Raw genomic sequence first — 20,963 nt, 5'->3', positions numbered from 1 at the left:
GTTGAGTCAAAAAAGTCAACGATTAATGCCGACCACCGCGGGGACCGTTACGCACGACGAACTCGCCGCCGGTCGGGCAGCAGCAGAATGGTGGACAAACCGAAGGTGGGCCTTGGCGAGGAGATAGTCGGTCCAAGGTCACCGGCGTCGGCCAAGTCCGGTGCGGACTGCGGAAGTCCGGCCCATGTCGTGTATCTGACGGAGACGTTCTACATCAGTTCGAAGAAGAACACGGTGTTTGAGGTCCGGCTGACGGACAAGGGGTTGAGCTTGAAGAAGCAGAGTAACGGGTCAACGAAGGAGCAGACGATACCGCTGAAGGATATTATCGGGTGTCGATGTTTGAGGAGCAAGCGGAAAACGAAGGGCAGTTCGGCGTGTGCCTGCACGTCGATATCGGGGACGGCCCAGCTGAAGGTCGTGGAGGAGAACTCGGGCGAGCAGGACGAGTCGGACGTCAGTGCGTACCTGTACATCTACGCGTACATTCTGAAACGGAATCGACGTGGTGGGTTTCGGGAGCGGACGACAATTACGCTTCGGTTTCGGTCCTTTGACAAGTACGAGGACAACAACAAGGAGGCACAGAAGTGGCGCGCAGCGGTGAAGTACCTCGTGGCGGGGGAGTCCGTCGTGAGGCCCGTGTACCACGCGAAAGATTCGCGCAAGATGCTCGTCATTCTGAACCCCAAGTCCGGTTCGGGGAAGGCGCGGGAGATGTTCCAGCAGCGGGTGGCGCCGGTGCTGGCCGAGGCGGAGATTTCCTACGACCTGCACATCACCAAGAAGCCCAACTGGGCGCGGGAGTTTGTGCGCAATCGGGACATCTACCTGTGGCGGGGGATCGTCGTCGTCGGCGGAGACGGAATCTTCTACGAGGCGCTGAACGGGCTGTTTGAGCGCGAAGACTGGCAGACGGCGGTGGAGGAGCTGGCGATCGGGATCATTCCGTGCGGATCGGGGAACGGACTGGCGAAGACCATCGCGTACTTGTACGAGTGAGTATCTTTTTTCATTTCTACTAGCTTTAAGCATCGCATTCCAAAGTGGTGTCCGGTCAGTCCAGCTGTTAGTTTGGCTAAAGGCCATCCGACGACCGCGCTGGCTCTCTGCAAATAGTCAGTCAGGCAGTCGGCTAGCAACGGCAATGAAGTGTTGAAGGTCACGGTCATCATCGTCGACGGCGGTTTGTGTGCTTTTGGGTGTTGCGTCTTTTTTTCTCTCTGCTTCTTTTTTCGTGAAGTGAAAACGGCACAACAAAATAGCCAGCTGGAGTCTCTTTGAAGCAAACGGTTTGAAAGACTTTTTTGAGAATCAAAATTATTCTTTAATTCTTCAGTTTATGATAAAAATAAAAGTTCAACTTCTTCTCAAAGATTTGATGTACGTTCTATTCATAGTGCCAATTTGATAGCTTATCAATCTCAGATATTCGGTCAGTAAGTCAACGTTCGATAGCCCAATCGCGCGGTGCGGGGGTGCTACCCAACCAGAATTCCCTCCCCAGTAATAAAATTACCTTATCAAATTGCCCCGCCGCAACACACTTGACGTCTTGTTTGTCGCAAAGCTGACCTAATCTAGTAGGCCAATAGCGCGCGCCATCGTCAGCCGCCGACGACCATGTGTTTGTTTTTATTGACTTTTGTGTGTACAGAGTGCAAACTCTTGTAAACAAATCCGACTTTGGTATCGTTGACTTTGGCGACCAGTTCAACGGGGGAAAAGTAGTGTGGATTTCCTTGGCCAGGGCTCTTTGTACGGACGGACGGCAATCGATTTGCTTCTTTGCAGGTGTATGTGCTCACAGAAATACAGGCTTTTTCTGTTTAAGAACATAGCAGCAGTGGCGAACAACAAGCTGAGCCAATATAAACAAGATTATCTCCGGGGCGAACTCAAGCAGAGAGGGGGTTTCAGATGAGCGAGCGATAGCTGAATGAATGAAGCGTCAACGAATCTCTGACAGGGAGCTGACATTGAGTGAACAGGTGAAGTCACTTAAGATTGATGTAAATTAATCTGAGGAAATCTCTGAAGGCATTTATAGTGCATTTTCAATCCAGTTTAATTTTGTGAATCATAATGGTTTTATGTACTTTTTTATATAGACAGAACCAAATTCTTTAATTCTGATTAACAAAATGTTTCCATGATGTTATTAATATCAATAAAATGTGATAAACAAAACCCATTTATATCGCGAAAAAGATAAGTTGCTCAGATTATTTGTAGTTCCATACAAACCTTTGGATAACCGAAACTTCATATAATCGAGGCTTTGGGTAATTGAGTCGGGACTGTTCTGAAAAAAATGTATTTGGTAATTTTTGAGGAAATCAATCATTAAAATTTTCCTAAAATGGGGTCGTAGAACTCGAATTTAATGATAAATTTAAATTAAATAAAATGAAAAAATATGAAAACATTTTTTTGTTTGTGATTTGGTTATCCGAAGTCTCATACAAACCTTGGAATCATCGAACATTGGATAATCTAGTCTAGACTGTATTTCGACGGCAAGTTTCAAAAGACATCATGTACATTTTGACATTTTCTGGGTTATTGCATATTCTGAAAGTACTCCTAAAAAGCTACCTCCCCACCAAAGATGAGCAAAATTTCTTCAGTAAAGTCTGTTGAATAATGATTTTAAATAAAGTAACATAAACAAAATCTCTGGCATCAGCAGTGCCTGTTTATATAGCCCTGTCAACCTGTCAAATAAAAGACTACATGAACTACCGCTCAAATCAAGTCCGTCCCATATGTAATTTTGTCAATATTGTGTTAATGATGCAATTTGGTTGGAAATCATGGAAACTTTCAGAAAAACTAATAAACTTTAGTACTTTGTTCCAGAAAACCGTATAAAATTTACTTTTTTGTGAAATCCTAACACGTAACCTTATGGGTGGGACAAATTTGACTTGCGTTTTTCTCGTCTTGCTATTTTTACAAATGGGACGGACTCGATTAGAGCGGCACTGAACCTCGTGGCGAAAAAAAAGCATCATGAAAAAGACACCATGTACATTTGCCGACGAAAAGGGAATCATAAAAAAACTACCCCTCCACTTGCAAAAGGGGCCATGTACATTCGGCGAAGAAAAACGAATCATAACAAAGGGTGATATAGACGTTGGTGATTTCAAAAGAAGTTATGTTTGTTTTTCTTAAATATAATGACAAAAATAATGTTTAATTGAATATGGATGATAAATTATCAATAAAAGCAACGTTTTTCATCGTTTGTTATCATTAGAACATCTTTTTTTGCTTTTATATTAAAATGGGAATTCAAAAATGATGGTCAAAATTCAAATGCGTTTTTCTCAAAACGCACGGTTTGCACATGATGCTTTTTGAAATGTTGGCGTGGATTTGTCTTATAACTAGAGTCCAGACTCGATTATCCGAAAAAGAAGAAAATTTTTTTTTCGTGATTTCATTATATGAAGTCCCATACAAACCTTCGGATAATCGAAACTTCTGATAATCGAGGCTTCGGATAATCTAGTCTGGACTTTATTTGTCTTATAACTACAGTTCAGACTCGATTATCCGAAGCCTCGATTATCCGAAGTTTCAATTATCCGAAGGGTTTGTATGGGACTTCAGATAATCGAATCACGAAAAAAAATCGTTTTTTTCTGTTTCCTTTTTTTTACATCAAATTAGAGTTCTGCGGCCCCGTTTTAGTCAAATTTAAATGTTTTTTTTTTACATTTTATCATCGCCATTTTTTTCTAAATCACATTAGAGTAGTTTGAGGGTCATACGAAAGCCCAACAATCAAAAATAAGAAAACGAAAAAAACATTTTTTCTTTATTTGACTATCCTAAGTTTCGATTCCCGAAGTAAAATTTTGCCAAGGCCTTCGGTTAATCGAGTCTGGACTGTATTGTTTTTTGCTAACCGAATTTCACATTTTTTTTTATGAGTTTGTTAAGGAAGTTATCTCTCCTTTTCATCTATTGAGTGTTTTGACTCTTTCATAATTTTCAAAAACTCAAGCAAACATTATGTATTCCATTTGTTGACTGGAAGTTTATTCATGTCCAAATTGGGTACTAAAGCCCTATGTCAATTTTTATATACAACGGTAAAAAACACGATAAAAAACAATTTTTGATCACTTTTTTTCATTTTAGTGCAAAAAAAAAAATTGGCAGGACAACATTTTTTCGATGGATCAACTATGGTCCCCTTGGAATGAGCTGTCAAGTAGGAGCTTTTATGTCAAGAAGGACCGCGGGGTTAATTTTTCAAAATTGATTTAAAAATCCATTTTAAACTCTTTGTGGTCGTACAAAGGGTCATGGTACTCAGAATAATAAGCTTTATCGCTGTAAACAATAATATCAGCAATCTAAGCTTCATTTTAGGACCCAATTACCAAATTTTCAACCATGGCATGATCTGTCGGAAATTAGTTATTATCTCCGATACCATGAAACCCATAACTGGTCACTTTCTCACATCCTCATTAATTAGAATTTAATATATTTCCAACTTGTTGATTTTTTCCATCTTTTTTATGTTTCCATACTTCTATGACTAAAACTTAAACTCACATTACTACATTATTAAATTTGAATCACTTTACCGTGTATACAATTTATCTCACTACAATTATATTAATTGTCGCAATATGAGTCATATTCAAGGGGTTACCCTTTATTGACTCAAATTTCTCTATTTAAGTTGGTTAGTTTACAAATCAAAACTAATGTAATTCAATTTAAAAAATATATTTACATCTCTCATGTTTTCAAAGACTTACAAAGCTCATTCACCTAATGGTTGTCACTTAATATCTCGTCATCTTCTCGCCTCTAACGAGTGTCATTAAGTGAGTTGTGCAAACAGATTCGCTCATTTGCCATCCTACACACTGGTACATTTTATCATCATAACTCTGTTAGCCCAAGTCATTTGTTCCCAGTCCAGCACAACTACAGAGTAACCCTCTCCCGTCTAGTTGTTTGGTTTGGTACTTCTTCTGCAAAATCTGCGGTCTTGGGAATACGCGCGCGCGCGTCCATCAACTTGATGAGCTCACGTTCGATTACGCAATCGTGTCGCGGGATGATGGGAAATCGACCAAACAACACCTTGCGGATGTGCTGCTGCTGGCGTGACGAAAGATTTTCCCAATCGAGCCACATTTTGCCACACAGCACAGTTCTTCTGGCGGCGGAAGTAAGAGCAAAATGTGGCAAAATTTAGGATTTGCTTTGAGCTGGTTCGTGTGAAAATCAATAGGGGAAGGTGGGGCAAGACGACCATATGGGGCAAGATGAACAATCGCTCGTACGGCCGTAATTTTTACAATTTTGATTATTTCCAGTATGAGGAATTGTTGCTAGCAGTGCAATTAGTCGATTCTACTACCACATAACCGCCAAAATAACGTAAACGCCACGGGGCATAAGATTTAATGAAGTTTTTTTAAAAACCTTTGTTTTCTTATAATATTTGGAAAGTACAAAATAAGGGTAAGGGTTCGTTTTAAGGCTCATTTTATCAAAATGCAATTTTTCCTAGATCAGTAGTGTTCCAACCAATGATTTGCACCTATTAGAAAGTATGATTTGACTTTTGGTTATTTTTGTTGAGAGCTTTTAAAAAATCTTGTTCAGGTGGGGCAAGTGTACCATATGGATTTTTAGTATGGAAAAAAATACGAATTGCTGCAACAACATATTTTATTGGGAAATAAATAAAAAAAAGTTCTTAAAAACTGATAAACAATTGTTAAAAAAAAATTCCACACAAAATTAAGTGATACTATGAAAATTTACTATTTACCATTTGAGTAATTATTTTTTTCGTAAAAACGATCAAATTTTTAATAAAATATTATTATTTAACCTAAAAATGAAAGAAACGTTTCAAATACATTCTAATCTGATGTTTCAAAGTGATAGCAGTTCACTTGTTAGCAAATTAACATGTTTTTTCATGCATTGTTCCTCTTGCCCCAACGGGTTGTTCGTCTTGCCCCACTAGTTGAGTAGAACGGACGGAAAATCAAAAATTTTAAAATCAATTTTTAACATTGAAAAGCAGGATTTTTAAAAAATTTGTTCTATCAAAGTCTTAGTCAAGACCTGAAATAAGATGATTATGAAAAAATCCGACGGATGTTTTAACGTTTTAATGGGTTTTAACGAGCATTTCCTTAGCTTGTTACACTTGCCCCACTTTCCCCTATTCACAGGGCACCCCCTTCTGCCGTGACGAATTTGGCATCCGTGGTGGAAGATTGGAAACGCAGTTCAGTCGGAATATTGTTGTTAGTTGTGATTGATATTGAAACACAAAAAAAAAACAGATTGACAGAAATTAAACTTGATTTTTATGTAAAAAGTCAACAACTTTTTTGCATTCTTCTAAAACATAAGGTTAAAACATTTTTTTGGTATTTTTGCTCCAACAAACTTAGATTTCCTCAAAATTATTCAGAATTCCCAAACAATTTATTTTCGACCAACAATTGCGTTCATCCTGGGATTTACCAGAACAGAATACTGTGAAATTTTTCCAAGCTGGAGCTTTTCATATTTTTTCCCGGGTTTTGTTGTGATTGATGTCATTATGATATCAAGAGTTTTTTTTTGAAAAGTGTTTCATATGTTTACAGGACCTTTTTTTTCTACACAAATTTGGCAGCTGTCCATATAAAAATGATTTATGAAAATTTAAAAATTTGTATCGTTTGAAGGATTTTTTTGATGATTTGGTGTCTTCGGCTAAGTTGTAGGTATAGATAAGGACTACACTGAAAAAAATGATACACGATTAACATTTTTTTGGTGATTTTTAATTTCCCCTTTTTCACTAAAACTTGATTTGAAAAAAAAACACTATTTTTATTTTTTCTATTTTCTGATATGACCAAACATTCAATATTACGCTCTTTTGAAATGTTAATCTTAATTAAAAAAAATAAAATATTGTTTGCAAAAAGATCGGAAAATTTCACGAATGTTTCAAATTTTAACATTGAAAATCAGACCATTAGTCGCTGAGATATAGTCATTAGAAAATGGTGGGTTGTTTGAGACTTAGAAAACATCAATTTTCCTGTTTTTTAACCTTTGCATGGCAATATCTCAGCAAGTAAGGGTCGTATCAACAAAGTTCAAAAAAGGAAAATATGGAGAATTTTCTCAGCTTTTCAAAAATATTTTTTTCAAAAGTGGGCAAACATGGGCACTTATTTTAGAAAATGAATAACTGCAACTATTTTCAACAAAAAAAAAAATACCTTAAAATGGCTATAACTTGGAAACGGTGTATTTTATCAAAATTTCACTAAAGTACTTTTTGATTGCAAATTCGATTCTGAAATTTCTGAAAAGTTGGCATTTGATGTCCCCTAAAACATATCAGAAAATAGAAAAAAAATAAAATAGTTTTTTTTTGCAAATCAAGTTTTAGTGACAAAAAGTTAAATAAATAATCTCTAAAAAAAAATTTAACCTTGTATCATATTTTTTCAGTGTAGTCCTTATTCATACCAACAACTTTGCTGAAGACACCAAATCGATCAAAAAATTCCTTCCAAAGATACAGATTTTTGAATTTTCTTATATCATTTTTGTATGGACAGCTGCCAAATTTGGAAAAGTATATGAACAAACTAATGATGCAAAATGGCGTCTTTGGTCATACAAGGCACCAAAAAAGTTTCAGCCGGATTAAAAAATACAAAAAAAAAAAAAATACGAATGACAAAAATCTCAGAGAATAGCTCCTCTTGTACGACATATCGGTGAAAAGAAACTCAACAAATCGATTTTGAAATTTTCAGGCTGAGTTGTTATTTTACTAATACTAATACATTTGCAGGTGAAACGTCACATTTAAAAAAATATCTGTCACTTTTCTTAGATGAACTTAGTTTGTGAACAAAATTAAATAAGTGAATTTAAATGGTTGTAACAATGAAATTTACGAATAAAAAGTTTATTATAGCAAGGGTCCTGATTTTCTGTTCAAAGATCAGAAATCATTAACTCATCGTCGAACGAATCTTTGCCGACCATTCGTGAGCGAACATCACTCGCTAGCTGTCAGCGATTTAGGCAATTGCTTCACTCAGCGAGATACAAACACTTTGTGAATTTCTTTGCCTACTCCGTCCGTCGACCCGAGTCCCAAACGAATATGCTCAGAGAGGAGAGAGCCTGAAAAAATACTAGCGCGACGCTCACTTGGCCTGCACTACCACAGTTTGCCGTAAATTTGGCATGGTGAAAAATTGCTGTCAAATGTGTCTTTGATGTTGTGTTATCAACAAAATTGCAAAACATTTTTGCTAAGATTCATTTTAAGCAGATAAATAAATGATCAAAACAAAGCAGAACGCAGACTATTTTGAGTCAGCTTTGAGCGACATGGCGCAATCAGCCTCTCCGAACCATTCGCTGTACTACCCGATTTGAGTGAGAGAGAGAGAGCAAAAGAGAGAGTATTCAGTAGCGATTGGTGTGAATTTTTTTTAACTGTGCACTTTCTGAAAGTGTGGGCGTTTAATAAAACCAAATATGAGATGGGACATGAATCCGCAAACTCGCGAGGGTTACGCAGCGCTGACCAACGAAGAGACAAGAAAGAAATAAAAACTAACGGATTTCTGTTTTTATTTTTACTTTCTATTTTGATAGTTCCTCTTTCGGGAATGATTGTGCACATTTTTCAGCTCCGCTGGCATTTCGTTCCGTTTGTCAGTCTGAAATGCTTTTTATTCAACCCGATTTCAATTGTCTGCATTTTGTACCTTTTGTGCAATTTTGTGATTTATGCTTTGCGACTTGATAGCGTCACAAACACATTTTGACAAAAACCACTTGAGAATGAAGTTTCTTGTTTGGGGTTTGCTACGTGGAATTTCGTAATTCTCCACCTCTCTCGTAGGTATACCTACTACTGTAGCATATTTTCTACTAAGGGGACCATCCACAAACCACGTGGACACTTTTTTGGTAATCTCAACCCCCCCCCCCCCCCCTCGTGGACAATTGTCCATACAAAAAAATCTTTTTTTGTATGGAGCGTGGACAATCGCCATACCCCCCCCCCCCCTAAAGTGTCCACGTGGTTTATGGATGGTCCCAAGGAAAAGAGCACGATTCCGCGTACTGACGTCAGTCTGATTGTTTTGCAGCCACGGCGGGACACGATCACAAAAGTTGTCGTCGCCGTGTGACGCAAAACTATTCCCGGAAGAAAGCTCTATAGAGTGTTTGGTGGCTCTTGAGGAAAGTGTTTTGTTTTCGTCTTGAGAATCTTACTAGTATCAATGTTGGAACTTTCAGCTTTTTATTGTATTCTCTATTTTACGTTTCAAATTTTATTTCATTTACTTGGTCAAATCTCAAATCTAACCAGCTTCTAAATCATTAAAGCAGATTAAAATAATGAACCTTTCCCGCCGTCAATTCACTGATAACGCAACCCCAACCGTTGATTTGCTTTTTTTTTGCAGCACAACCCGACCTTGCAAGGTCGTACCATTTTATGATAGTGAATCATCGTACAAAAAATACGAAAATCCCAGGCGAAAGTCTGGCGACCAGCTTAGTTGTTGTTGTCGTTTCATTTCAAACCGGCAAATTTAATCCCGGCGGTTTAGCCAAAATTTGTTCGCTGAAATCATCGCTTCTAATCGATTACACAATGTTATTGAGAGGATGTTGGGCAAAACAGTGACTAACCTTCAAGTGTCTTAATATAAGAATTTTCAAATTTTTTGAAGATTTTTTTTGAAAAAGTTTTAGTGTTTCATAGAATAATCATAATACAAATTTAAAAACTAAAATAGTGGAAACTTGCCAATTTAAGGGTTTGCTGTGGACCGTTTATCCGCGGCAATCAACAGTGCCCTGGATCAATAAAGCCCTCGTAATTGAGCCAAACTGACAAACAGAGGAATGAATGTGTGTGGCGGCGCGCAAAAAGAGTACAGAATACAAAAAAGAAAGACAGAATGAAGAGAAAAAAAACATTGGTTATAAATGATCCAATCATGAGCGCACACCAAATCCGGCCGTCTCATTCAATTTTATTGGGTATTTGCCGGAGATTTTTGTTTTTGCTTGCTTGCTCCACGAGAAGTGTCTAATTTTGCACCAGATGCTTTGGTTCTGATGGTCGGCATTGATTGCGAGAGGCTGTTGAACCTGTTGCATTTTTTGTGCTTTTTAATAACAAGTTGATGTTGTTGAACTTAATTTCTTTACGAATTATTTTGATTTTTTCATCATATTTTATGTTCATTTTTAGGATTGAAAAATAAATATTTTTGGTTGATTACAGTGCCACGTCCAATTGTATGTGGTCATTTGGCAGAATTCGTCCCATAATGTTCGAATCGTTTAGGGAGGTGGTTCTCGAAAGTCGTTCAAGCTGAAAAGGGAAACTGAATTAACTCAAGGAAATGTATTAACTTGTTGCAACATCCCAGTTGCGTGCGGCACGTTTTAGCTCTTACTTTTTCGTTTGATAATGGGTTGCTTTTTCTTTAGAATGAATAATTTGGTTTTGATCTCTCGTTTAAAGCATTTTTAAGGAAATTATTAATACATTATTAGTTACTGACACTTTATATAAAATTGGCCCTTATTTTATCAGGGTTTCAATCAGTGTTTCACTTTGACTAAGGCAAAAAAATCGAATTTCAAGCTCATAAAAATAAATTTACGAAAATATTTTTTTACCTGGCGTTTTATGTCTTTTTCTTATTTGTAGTCCCCTAATTTTATGGAAAAATTTTGAAGTCATCAAAACTTGAAACCAAATTTGCAATGGTTAAACAAAATTTTCGACCGTGTTGAAGGGAGCGTTCTTTTATTACGTAACGCAAAATTTGGGATTTTTGACCCTCTCGTCGTAACAAATCGTAACAGATGAGCGACCCCCCCCCCCCCCCCCCCTGTAACGCATAACGCATTTTGCATTTTTTTTATGAATTCTTGTATAAAAATTTTGCATTACGTAATACAATTTCCCCCCCCCCCCCATTTTCGTTATATTTCGTAACAGACAACGAAACCCCCCCCCCCCCTTAACTGCGTTACGAAATAAAAGAACGCTCCGTAACAAGTTTTTTATCCTCTAAACAAATAAAAAAATAAATGATCAAAAGTAGCATTTTATGCAAATCGATTTTTGTGTGTTAAAAAGTGAAGTATTTTTTTCCGCAAAGTATTGGCAAACATTCCCTTGTTTTCCAAATCCGAGTTGAAAAAATGCGGCCAAAATAAAAATGCCAGTTTTCAGTGATTGATATTTTAGAAAAAAAATTACACAGAAAAAAACTTTTTAATCAAATCTGGAGAACATTTTCAAAACAACTTAGGTGCCATGGGTTTCCTATGTACATTAGGGTGGTCCAAATCCGGACTTTTTTGGGGCTACCCCCTGAAATCAAAGATTGACCCATCACTAGGCTAAATTCCAAATTTGAGCTCATTCTGACCACGGGAACCCCTCCCTCCAATCGCTTAAAGTTTGTATGGGAAAATTCGTCAAAATGTATGGAGAAAAGCAACTGTTTTACTTTTTTACCTGTGGAAGGCGCCATAATTATCCGATTCTCACCATTTCTCAAATGTAGAACCTTCATTAAATTTAGAACAACTTTCCCGAAGACACCATATTTTTAGGATTTTTTCCCGCGAAGTTATTAGCGCCCAAAACTGACCCTTTTTGCGCGGCAAGCTGTAAGGGGCTACCTAACAACGATGTTTATTTCCAATTCGTACACGCACGTGCTCTCTCTCAGGTTCAAACTCTCTCACGAGCTTGCTTGCCTGCCTGCCTGCCTGTTTGCCTACAAGCGCGCGCTGTTTCTCTGCTTGGACTTTTGTCGTCGTCGTCGTTTTCGTTTGCTATCCGCTGCGCTGCGTTTCTGGCATGTTTATTATGATTTTCAACTAAAATAGCAGGATTGTTTTGAGATATATTTAGCATATACATTCTTAAATTATGTCAAAAATAAAAAAAAACTGCGCTGAAAAAAAATGTTTAAAGAAAAGACAGCTTAGGCTCAGTTAACAAAATACAGCAAATGTAATGAGAACAAGGTTTGTTTGTTTTTCCAAGCATTACACGCAGTTTTTCGTATATGCTAAAGAAACATGATAATGATTCAATAGTTTAAAAAAAAAAACAGGTAATACAAATGTTGTTCCTTTAGGTAGTTTGCTTTAACAAAAATATACTTTAGTACAAATCAAGGCAATTTCACTCTCTAAAGAGTATGAATGAAAATTTGCAGCAATCATTGTAAAATTATTATTTAAATTTTAATTTTAGAGTTATTTTTTTATTCTTTCTTGAAATTTCTTTCTGTGTTCCTAGACCACCTGCAACAAATATTGCAACTGTTTATCATTTTTTGTCAGTTTACCTGTACATTTTTCGATTCAGGAAACATCTCTTTCTGCACAATCGTTAACTACATTCAGATCAGTTTAAAAAAAATCTAAAGAAAATTCCTTCCTTTTTTATCTAAAAAAACTGCATGGTATTTCTTGTAACAAAAGCAGATAAATTAAAATCCAAAACGTTTGCAAATAGGTCTGGATCAGAACAGATGACGATTCATGGATGAACTAATTCATCAAATTTGTATTCTCTCTCACACGCTCTTATAACATGATATCTATTGTTGTGTTTTTTTTTTCGTTTTGTTGATTACATTTGTCGGCCTGGGTTCGATCCCAGACGGTCCCGGTGGCATTTTTCGAGACGAGATTTGTCTGATCACGCCTTCCGTCGGACGGGAAGTAAATGTTGGCCCCGGACTAACCTAAAAAAGGTTAGGTCGTTAGCTCAGTCCAGGTGTAGGAGTCGTCTCCCTGGGTCCTGCCTCGGTGGAGTCGCTGGTAGGCAGTTGGACTAATAATCCAAAGGTCGTCAGTTCGAATCCCGGGGTGGATGGAAGCTAAGGTGTAAAAAGAGGTTTGCAATTGCCTCAACAATCAAGCCTTCGAACACCTAGTTTCGAGTAGGAATCTCGCAATCGAGAACGCCAAGGCAATGCTGTAGAGCGAATAATTTGATTTTTTTTTGATTACATATTACATTGAATTTTATATCTCAAAACAAACCTGGTATTTTAGTTCAAAATTATAATAAACATGTCAAGAACACATCGCAGCGAATAGCAAACGAAAACGACAACGACGACAAAAGTCCAAGCAGAGAAACAGCGCGCGCTTGTAGGTAAACAGGCAGGCAGGCAGGCGAGTAAGCTCGTGAGAGAGTTTGAACCTGAGAGAGAGCACGTGCGTGTACGAATTGGAAATAAACATCGTTGTTAGGTAGCCCCTTACAGCTGGCCGCGCAAAAAGGGTCAGTTTTGGGCGCTAATAACTTCGCGGGAAAAAATCCTAAAAATATGGTGTCTTCGGGAAAGTTGTTCTAAATATAATGAAGGTTCGACATTTGAGAAATGGTAAGAATCGGATAATTATGGCGCCTTCCACAGGTAAAAAGGTAAAACAGTTGCTTTTCTCCATACATTTTGACGATTTTTCCCATACAAACTTTAAGCGATTGGAGGGAGGGGTTCCCGTGGTCAGAATGAGCTCAAATTTGGAATTTAGCCTAGTGATGGGTCAATCTTTGATTTCAGGGGGTAGCCCCAAAAAAGTCCGGATTTGGACCACCCTAATGTACATAGGACCGTTTGAAAAAGTTAACCAAAAATATTATATGTTTGTTTAATGAATGTTCATCCTTTAAAAAGCATTTTTCAGTATTAAAAATACTTTGAAAATGATAAATCATTTATCTATATTAATCTACGCTTGATGTATAAAACAAATTAATAAAAACCAAAAAAAATTTCAAGCAGAGCATCAACCATCTGCAAGAAATACAAGAAATAAAATTGCAAAACATTGACTCCTAAAAATATTTATTTTCGTTAAATTTTACATCTATATTAATCTGTTGTCCCAATACTAAAAATGCCTTACACAGTAAAAAACCCGATTTAATATCACCAGAGGTGAAATAGAGCCTTTCTTACAAAATGATGAAACTCCGAGAAATATATTGGTGCAATTAATTTTTCAGAAACATAATTATACCACCCAGTAAAAATTTGGCCTAAAGCTTCGAATCTTTTTAGGCTAAACCTCGAATGCCATTTTTATGAAATATAGAGGTACATTATGTGTCGCAAGATATTTAAATTTAATTAAGAACAACATATTGGATTGACATTATTAGAAAAAAAATAAAGGGTACTCAGTCTTTATTGTTAGTCTATGATTAACTTAAAAAAAATATGTATCGCTATTGCACTTTATCGATCTATTATGAGAAGCCAGAAAGAACACTTTCACGCGCAGCGTAAAACGCGCAAGCGTAAAAGCGCTGGCGTTGAAGCTTCGACTTGACGACTTGTCGAGCTTTTGAACTAGAACGAGCCGGGACTTCGAATTTGATGTTCAGTATATGATTTTGTATAAATCCAAAAATTTAATAGGAAAAAATAGGGTAAAAATAAGACGAAAAACACTAAAATGGCTATATCTCTGGAAATACATTTTGGAAATGCTTCAAATTTTGGGCCCAAGCAGTTTATGGCGCATGTTTTTGAATGGCTTTTTGTTTGAAACTGAATTCTTTTAATTTGATAGTGTTATCTGTAAAACAGTCCAAAAAATACCTCTAAAAATGGCTTTGACCACATTTACTGGTCGAAAATTGTGAATCGAACAATAAAATGTTCGTCTCCGACCCCACGGCTACAGATCTGACTTATAAAAATTGTGGGTTTTACGAGCGGTTTTCCAGTGATGGAAGACACAAATTTTTAAGAGCGGATACAGACATCGCTCATGTATTTCAGAAAAAGAGCTCTAAAAAATCAGACTTTGAGTTCCGGGTTTCGGGCCAAAGTTCAATCGAAAGAGCGCATCTAAACCTTCAATTTAGTAATAGGATTTTTTCCTGGGACGAATCCTCGCCGTGCACGAAATTCTCCATGAAAATCAATCTGCTGATGATTTTTTTGTGAATTTCCTTGTCAGCACCACTTAAAATCATTTATTTCACTTTATTTACACACATTGCTCATCTACAAAATGTGACAGGTCATTTTTCGACGTGTGACGTTACACTTGCAAGTGTAGTAGTGAAAAAGATGTTCCGCCGAATAATCAAGATGATGATTTTTTGAGATTCCTTTTACCGATCTTTCGTGCGCGAGAGAGGAGAGCAATGCTCCTTTCAGATTTTTTCTTTTGATGAACATCCAAAGATGTTTTACTCATGTAGGTTTCCAGCCTTTAGTTTAACAACTAATTGAAACAACAAACATATTTCAAATAAATATGGAGCAATAATATCTTTTTTGAGTAAAAATGTAAAAAGATTAATTATAATACAAAACCTAAAAAAAAACATGTTTCAATAACGAGTTTTAATTGCAAAGTGTCACTTAAATGCAAAAAATGTTTAAATTACAATTTCACATTAACGTTACAATTAACACAAATTCATTTTTTTTTGTTATGTTGCACTCTCTCCTCCCTTCATTTATCCAAAACCTCAGGAAGATAGGAAATAGTATTTATTAATAATTGTACAACGATTCTATATGTAACAACATATTTTTTTTATGTTTTCAAATAAAAATTGTAGAACGATTTTCATAAATTCTAGGAAATTTGCTAATTATAATTATTAACAGCAGCGTAACTGTTGCAATTTTTTTTCATGGCATTTTATGATATTGATTTTGAAGAATTGGGCTTGGTTTTTGAAATATATAGATTTTTCTTTTTTTTTAGCAAGGAGTTTAAATTTATTTTTAATTTCATTCATTGCAAAAGAAAAACAAAAAAGCATTTATACATTATTTTTGAAAATATGAAAATTATTTAATCAAAGGAAAATCAATAATATTGTTTATAAGTCCTACATTTCCAAAACGGAACAGCACTTCGCTGAACAAAATTAATAACAAACTGAAAAATAATAATTATATTTATTTGTTTTGACCTAGCATTCTCTTCATTCGCATATTGCCACAATAAGTACAATGTTCCAATCAAATGAACCCATTTTTGAACCCCCACCTTGAACCAGAAAATCCGCAATCACGATAAACTAAATGGCCTCGACCACCTCCCCCATTCGAAAGAGAAGAAGAACAGGGGGCTCGGATAGTGCGGCGAATAAAGCTCCATACATCCGCCCATTCATTTATCAGCCGTGCCAATCGGCGTATAATAGCAAACACCTCTCCTCTCCCTCCTCTACTATACTCTGAAAATGTTGTGAGGTTTTGGCACATTACACACTCAACTCGTTCACCTCAACATTGAATTAATTAGGGCTTGTGCCGTTCCAGATTACGCGTGACCCCCGATTGGGTGGGGCGCAATTTGGGCTGAAAATAGTTTGCAATGATGAAAAAGGGAAATTGTGCCCAATTTCGGACTAAGAAAACAGATGGGTCGAAAATAGGCACCTGCCCGCCAAAACCAAAACAAAAATCCGCTCTCTAATTTCCCCCTAGACAGCGATTAGCAGCTTGTCGACAGGGGTTTCGTTCGTTCCGGATGAGCGCGCGCCCTTCCCACCCAGTAAGCATTTCAATGTCACCAAACCGGCAAGGGGTGAACTTTAGTATGCAAATTGAGCCGTTTTGCCACCCCGTTCGGAGAGAATGGAGCTGTCCCTCAGCTGGGTGAGGCGACGACACGCCGGAAAGGTATGGCGTTCCATATATATCTGACAGTGCGCGGATGTGCATTAGTTGAATTTGGTTGATAGTGGATGGACACTGTGAAAATAGTGTTTGCGATTTAATGTTTTTTTAGCATCAGATAAAATTGTATTTATTTGTTTCTAGGTTTTTGAACAAGAAGCAGTTAGACCGATTCTTAGCGAAGCTACACCTAAAAGCCACTTTTTTCAATTTTTAATACGATTTTTTTTAATGAAAAATTTCATTTTTAATATGATTTAAAAATTGCAATGTTCTTTAAATGCGTTTTCTTACCTCAAAAGCCAAAAATATTGACCAAATCAGGTCTGCAAGCCATTGACTGGGAGAGGAGTTTTTTCATAAATCTCTCCTTTCGTTGTCCCGTCACGTCAAATTTCAATTTTCAATTTTTCAATTTGTAATCATGTGTAGAAGAGCAAAAGTTTAAAAAAATCAAACTGACACAACTGTAGCGATTGTCTTGTTGTGCCTTTTAAAAGTCCAGTTTTATGTCCAGTTTTTTATGATGTTGTCCCGTCACGCTACATTTTCATTTCAGGGGAAGCACAGGTACAATATTGCTCATTCTACATGACATTTCTTTGTAGGAAAATCAATTATCTTTCCAAATGTGTAAAAACATTGCGGGGTTTCTTCTTTTGTTTTGCCACTACATCTGTTTTTTTTTTTCGAAGGAGTCAAAGAATCAGTCAGTATTAAAAATATGGTTAAAAGTTATTTTTCAGATAAATTTTAATTATTTGTTTCTAAAAGATTTTTTTTCTCTAATTCAAGATAAAAAAAACTATAATATTTTACTTCAACCTGCCTTTTATAAAAAATGGTGGAAGCGGTGCAATTTATTAAAAAAAATAGTTTTTTTCGGTTGCTAATTTGATTTAACATCTATAATTTATGTTTTGTGGTAACCATTTTTTTTTTCAAATAATCATAATTATGGTACCAGATTTTGCAAAACTCTAGGGTAAAAGATGAGAATTTTATTCCCCTAAAACTTATTAGGCTATTGCCTATTGACGGGGGGTCACCCATTCTGAAATGGTCCGCAAAATTAGGGAGCAAAAACATTTTTTCAAAAAACTTCAAAATTTCAATGTAATTTTAAAGTGCCATTAGTTATAATCATTTTTAACATGTTCAAAAATATTTTAATTTTTTTGAGAATTTTCGTTGAATAGTACCGCAAAAAAAATTCAGAACTTATAATTTTTGCAAACTATTAATTGCAAATCAACTGTTGAATTGAAATGTTGAAATTTTGTCTGTTATTTCATTTTATAATATTTTTTTAATTTTTTACCGCCTCCCCCCTCGACTTCGACCAGAGACGAAGAACAAAAACTTTTCCGTGTACCCATTTTATACATTTTTTTGGTGAAAAATCTATTATTATTATTTTGCCCAAGAAGTTGATGTTAAATGTCTCTAAAATATTTTTTTTTGATTTTGCGTTTACAAAAATTGATTCAATAAAAAAATATCAAAAATTCAAAAGATTTTTGAATAAACCCAAACATGCTAAAACTTATTCTAAACTGAGGGAAATACATTTTTAATTGGTTTTAGCTGATTGCGCTTAAACTTCCATTGAAATTTTGAAGTTTTTTGAAAAAATATGTTTTTTGCCCCCCGATTTCAAAAGGGGGAAAAGGGAGGGGGGGGGGGAGCAGTGATAAAAATAATGTTTTTGGAAAAATAGAATTTTCATCCAAAATTTATTTTGCGATCGAAAATTTCTTTACAGGTATTTTGATAAAGTGCACCGAGATATGGTTTGACATAAAATTAATATTTGTGTTTTTGCCTTCCTCACTTTACTGAGGAAAGGCTATAAAATCACTCGAAAAACGAACTTCTTAATTTGACCTCCTAGACCCACCTTCACGTATACATATCGACTCAGAATCAAATTCTGAGCAAATGTCTGTGTGTGTGTGTGTGTGTGTAGGGATGTGGGTCTGTGCACCAAAAAATATGCACTCGATTATCTCGGCGCTGGCTGAACCGATTTGGACCGTTTTGGTCTCATTCGATCCGTCTTGGGGTCCCATAAGTCGCTATTGAAAATTATAAAGTTTAGTTAAGTACTTCAAAAGTTATGCTAAAAAAACGATTTTGACAAAAGTCCGGAAGATTGTAAAAAGGGTGGTTTTTGTGAAGCTTCGACTTGACGACTTGTCGAGCTTTTGAACTAGAACGAGCCGGGACTTCGAATTTGATGTTCAGTATATGATTTTGTATAAATCCAAAAATTTAATAGGAAAAAATAGGGTAAAAATAAGACGAAAAACACTAAAATGGCTATATCTCTGGAAATACATTTTGGAAATGCTTCAAATTTTGGGCCCAAGCAGTTTATGTCGCATGTTTTTGAATGGCTTTTTGTTTGAAACTGAATTCTTTTAATTTGATAGTGTTATCTGTAAAACAGTCCAAAAAATACCTCTAAAAATGGCTTTGACCACATTTACTGGTCGAAAATTGTGAATCGAACAATAAAATGTTCGTCTCCGACCCCACGGCTACAGATCTGACTTATAAAAATTGTGGGTTTTACGAGCGGTTTTCCAGTGATGGAAGACACAAATTTTTAAGAGCGGATACAGACATCGCTCATGTATTTCAGAAAAAGAGCTCTCAAAAATCAGACTTTGAGTTCCGGGTTTCGGGCCAAAGTTCAATCGAAAGAGCGCATCTAAACCTTCAATTTAGTAATAGGATTTTTTCCTGGGACGAATCCTCGCCGTGCACGAAATTCTCCATGAAAATCAATCTGCTGATGATTTTTTTGTGAATTTCCTTGTCAGCACCACTTAAAATCATTTATTTCACTTTATTTACACACATTGCTCATCTACAAAATGTGACAGGTCATTTTTCGACGTGTGACGTTACACTTGCAAGTGTAGTAGTGAAAAAGATGTTCCGCCGAATAATCAAGATGATGATTTTTTGAGATTCCTTTTACCGATCTTTCGTGCGCGAGAGAGGAGAGCAATGCTCCTTTCAGATTTTTTCTTTTGATGAACATCCAAAGATGTTTTACTCATGTAGGTTTCCAGCCTTTATTTAAACAACTAATTTAAACAACAAACATATTTCAAATAAATATGGAGCAATAATATCTTTTTTGAGTAAAAATGTAAAAAGATAAATTATAATACAAAACCTAAAAAAACATGTTTCAATAAAGAGTTTTAATTGCAAAGTGTCACTTAAATGCAAAAAATGTTTAAATTACAATTTCACATTAACGTTACAATTAACACAAATTCATTTTTTTTTGTTATGTTGCACTCTCTCCTCCCTTCATTTATCCAAAACCTCAGGAAGATAGGAAATAGTATTTATTAATAATTGTACAACGATTCTATATGTAACAACATATTTTTTTTATGTTTTCAAATAAAAATTGTAGAACGATTTTCATAAATTCTAGGAAATTTGCTAATTATAATTATTAACAGCAGCGTAACTGTTGCAATTTTTTTTCATGGCATTTTATGATATTGATTTTGAAGAATTGGGCTTGGTTTTTGAAATATATAGATTTTTCTTTTTTTTTAGCAAGGAGTTTAAATTTATTTTTAATTTCATTCATTGCAAAAGAAAAACAAAAAAGCATTTATACATTATTTTTGAAAATATGAAAATTATTTAATCAAAGGAAAATCAATAATATTGTTTATAAGTCCTACATTTCCAAAACGGAACAGCACTTCGCTGAACAAAATTAATAACAAACTGAAAAATAATAATTATATTTATTTGTTTTGACCTAGCATTCTCTTCATTCGCATATTGCCACAATAAGTACAATGTTCCAATCAAATGAACCCATTTTTGAACCCCCACCTTGAACCAGAAAATCCGCAATCACGATAAACTAAATGGCCTCGACCACCTCCCCCATTCAAAAGAAAAGAAGAACAGGGGGCTCGGATAGTGCGGCGAATAAAGCTCCGTACATCCGCCCATTCATTTATCAGCCGTGCCAATCGGAGTATAATAGCAAACACCTCTCCTCTCCCTCCTCTACTCTGAAAATGTTGTGAGGTTTTGGCACATTACACACTCAGCTCGTTCACCCCAACATTGAATTAATTAGGGCTTGTGCCGTTCCAGATTACGCGTGACCCCCAATTGGGTGGGGCGCAATTCGGGCTGAAAATAGTTTGCAATGATGAAAAAGGG

At 36.0% G+C, this 20,963-nt stretch overlaps 1 protein-coding gene across 1 annotated transcript in view; it reads left to right on the top strand.

The window, feature by feature from the left end:
- Positions 1–20,963, top strand: part of LOC120421539 (sphingosine kinase 2) — a 41,722-nt gene continuing 20,759 nt past the window's right edge. Inside the window, exon 1 of the mRNA XM_039584768.2 lies at positions 1–998. Coding sequence (XP_039440702.1) covers positions 88–998 — 911 coding nt within the window. The 5' untranslated portion in view covers positions 1–87. The remainder of the gene's footprint in view (positions 999–20,963) is intronic.

This window comes from Culex pipiens, chromosome 3 (genome assembly GCF_016801865.2).
Source record: "Culex pipiens pallens isolate TS chromosome 3, TS_CPP_V2, whole genome shotgun sequence".
NCBI classification, from domain to species: domain Eukaryota; kingdom Metazoa; phylum Arthropoda; class Insecta; order Diptera; family Culicidae; genus Culex; species Culex pipiens.
The sequence above is the reverse complement of the archived record's forward strand: the minus strand, read 5'-3'. Positions and strand labels throughout refer to the sequence as shown.